The 3,636-nt window shown below is 44.6% G+C and overlaps 1 protein-coding gene across 1 annotated transcript; it reads left to right on the plus strand.

Annotated features, from left to right (window-relative positions):
• The first annotated feature begins 334 nt into the window (after positions 1-334).
• LOC131686963 (uncharacterized) lies at positions 335-3,037 on the plus strand. The gene has a single exon (XM_058970996.1). It carries the CDS (start codon positions 335-337, stop codon positions 3,035-3,037), a length of 2,703 nt encoding a protein of 900 aa, XP_058826979.1.
• Positions 3,038-3,636: the final 599 nt, after the last annotated feature.

Consider the following 3,636-nt stretch of genomic DNA (forward strand, 5'->3'; position numbering starts at 1 on the left):
GGTGTTCGTCCGAAATGACAGAGTCGCAGTACGCCTTCCTAAGCAGAAGAAATACACTCCAATCGAAGACACCACACTCCTCGCATTGCTCCAACACGACCCCAGCATCAACGAGTCTTCTATATTCTTTGACGCAGAATCTGCTGAATGTTCCCTGCAGTCAAACTAAACCTAAGCGCTAACGATCCCGTATAAAAACAATTACATGCCAAAAAACTACTCCCACTTACGAATCGGCCACCTTAATGTGCGTGGCCTGGAATGCCATATCGACGGCATTAAACTTGCTCTACATAAAAATCAATACCATTTCTTCGGTGTAACTGAAACTAAGATGAAGTCATCCAGCCCAATCGGACCAGTACGTTTACCATCCTACAACTTTATCAAACACAGCCTACCATCAACTAGAGGTCGACACAGCAAGTCCTGCGGCGGAATCGGCCTGTATTTTCTGAAAGGAATAAAAGCGACACCAATCCTGAAATCTACTTTCAACCCCGATACACCAATTAATCAAAGATTTGAATTCCTCGTTGTACAAACTCGAATTAATGACCTCAACGTTGGTATCGCCATTGTCTACAACCCTAACGCTAGCAACCAAAGTTTTGCCCAAGAGTATGAAAAACTACTGCTGGATATACAAGAACTCGGCTTTGACAGGCTGTTTCTACTGGGTGACTACAACATAAATGTGTCTCTTCTGCATCCGGTGGGAAATCATGCCGCATTAAATCGAATACACGATGCCTTCAACTTGTCGGTTCTACCAACTTCCCCTACAAGGATCACCGATGTCTCCGCCACTACCATAGATCTCCTGGTGACAGACAACCCGCAGTCTATCGTGACCTCCAAAGCAATAACCAACTGTATTTCTGACCACGAAACAGTTTTCCTCATCTCCGACGTAAAAATCAGAAGGCCCCCAGCTCAACGAATCACAGTTAGAGATTTCCGTGCCGTAAATATCACCAGACTCCAGGCAGACTTCCAGAGCAACAATTTCGAAAATATTGCAGACATCGTAAACATCAATCTAAAAGCTGAGCGTGTTACTTCCAAGATACAAAACCTAATGGATCGGCATGCCCCTGAAAGGGTTATTAGAGTCAAGAATAGGAAATCACCATGGATCACTGCAGAAATCGAACGGGCCATCTACATCAGGGATTTGGCTCGCACCCTCTACTCACGCAACCCCAACCGTGTAAAAGGAGACAATCAGTGGTGTGACTACGTACGGAAGCGGGACTTAGCCGCCACTCTCATTTCAACTTCGAAGAGGCAGTACGGAGAACGGCATTTTTCGCCTAACCTGTCAGCTCATAAACTGTGGAATAATCTGCGTCGCGAAGGCATTCACAACAACAGTAAGCAAAACGCACCAACGGAACAAATTGAGCCGAACCAGCTAAACCGCTTTTTCTGTGACGGCCATCGTCGGTTAAAACACTCAGCGCAACCTCACAACACCGACGTAGTAGATAGAACCAATGTACATGGCGAAAATCGATTCAGTTTCCAACACACCAATAGCCAAGAGGTCTCCATAAAGATTGCAGAGATACAATCAAGTGCCACCGGGGCGGATGGCATCCCAATATCTTTTATAAAACTACTCTGTCCGTTCATTCTGCCGACGCTAGTGAATCTGTATAATGCAATAATTGACACCAATATTTTTCCTGCTATATGGAAGAAAGGAATTGTCACCCCCATCCCCAAAATATCGAACCCAACGCAACCTAAGGACTTCAGGCCGATCTCTGTACTACCTGCCATCTCCAAAATATTTGAAAAGATTTTGTTAGCTCAGATCATTAAATATACGGAAAATGCGAATCCCCCGCTCCTGGCAAGGAATCAATCCGGATACCGCAAACGACACAGCACAACTACAGCCCTCGTTAAAGTCACTCATGATATCTACAACAAGTTCGATGGAGGCCAATGCACTGTGATGGTTTTGGTTGATTTCTCGCTTGCATTCAACTGCGTCAACCACTGCAAACTTCAAAACAAACTTCGGGAAGAGTTTCACTTCACACCCAACGCCTGCAGTCTGATTAACTCGTTCCTGACAGACCGAAAGCAAGTCGTGAAAACCACCGATGCAATTTCCGATATTCACCCCGTTACTGACGGTACACCTCAGGGATCATGTTTGAGCGCCCTCCTGTTCAGTTTATATATAAACAGCCTGCCACGAGATCTGAAGTGTCAGTATCAACTTTACGCTGATGACCTGCAAATATACATTTCTGGACCAAGAGAAGATGTAGATATGCTTATCGCAGCAGTAAATGCCGACCTGAACATTATCGAGAGCTGGGCGAGACAAAATGCTTTGTTCCCGAACCCGAAAAAAACCCAGGCCATAATCTTCTGTAAAACAGGCACAGTAACCCCGAACACTGAAATTGTTTTTTGCTCAGAAACCATCCAGATAGCAGGAAAAGTTGTAAATCTGGGTCTGCATATAGATAACAATCTTCGCTGGTCGTCTCAAGTCAACAGCGTCACTGCAAAAATTTTCGGGACTTTGCACACTTTCCGTAAATTTGCTCCCGTTCTGCCAACCGCCACCAGGAAGAAACTTGTTCAAGCCGTCATAGTTCCTTTCCTGACCTACTGTGATGTCGTGTACTATCCGGGTCTATCAGTAGCACAAAAAGAACAGCTTAACCGTTGCTTCAAAGCATCCGTTCGATTTGTTTACAACTTGCGTCGAAGAGAATCTACCGACACGGTGCGTAGTTCAATACTTGGACATGAACTCGACACAAACTATCAACACCGAATCCTCTGTTTTATGCTGCAAGGATACTCCGGCAATCTACCAGAATATATCCAACAACATCTGCAAAGAGGCCAACTAAACCGTACGAGAAGCTTCATCGTTCCACAACACACCACTTCGGGAAGAAAAAGCGTGCTCGTTGCTGGTGCTATCGCCTGGAATGAACTACCTCTAGCCCTGAAGCAACAACCGAACGCTGTCGCGTTCAAAACTGCCCTTAGAAGGCGTTAAACTAAACTAATTATCATTTGTAACCACTAGTTTTCAAAATGTATGTATCTCAATCGTAGCTTCCTTGACCTGACAAATGGTACAACCACCAGGGTATCGTTAATGCTAAATAAATTACAAATTACATTAAATTACAAACAAATCCTGCTAGCACGTTTCCAACCATCAATCCCGTTTTCTTGACCTTGTGTTCGTCAGTGATAATGCTTTACCTGAGTGTTCTGTGAGTGAAGCTTCCAGTGTGATCGTTCCTTTGGATAACTATCATTCCGCACTAGAAATATCCATTTCCATCATTAGTTCACCACAATATGAAGAAGCTTTAGCTGGGAATCGTCGTAATTTTCGCAAAACTGATTTAGCAGCACTACGTCGCACCCTATCGCTCATTGACTGGAGTGTACTACTTGATCAAGTTGATGTAAATGCTGCAGTCGATCTTTATATCCGATTGTTGCAAAATCCGTGCCAGAATATCAACCTCCCAAGAAGCCTCCATGGTCTAACGCCATGCTTCGGAATCTGAAACGCATCCGTGCCAAAGCCCTACGTGCGTACACAAATCGTCGATGCCCTATTCTCAAGCGCTTTTTCGCACT

Source organism: Topomyia yanbarensis, chromosome 3 (genome assembly GCF_030247195.1).
Source record: "Topomyia yanbarensis strain Yona2022 chromosome 3, ASM3024719v1, whole genome shotgun sequence".
NCBI lineage: Eukaryota > Metazoa > Arthropoda > Insecta > Diptera > Culicidae > Topomyia > Topomyia yanbarensis.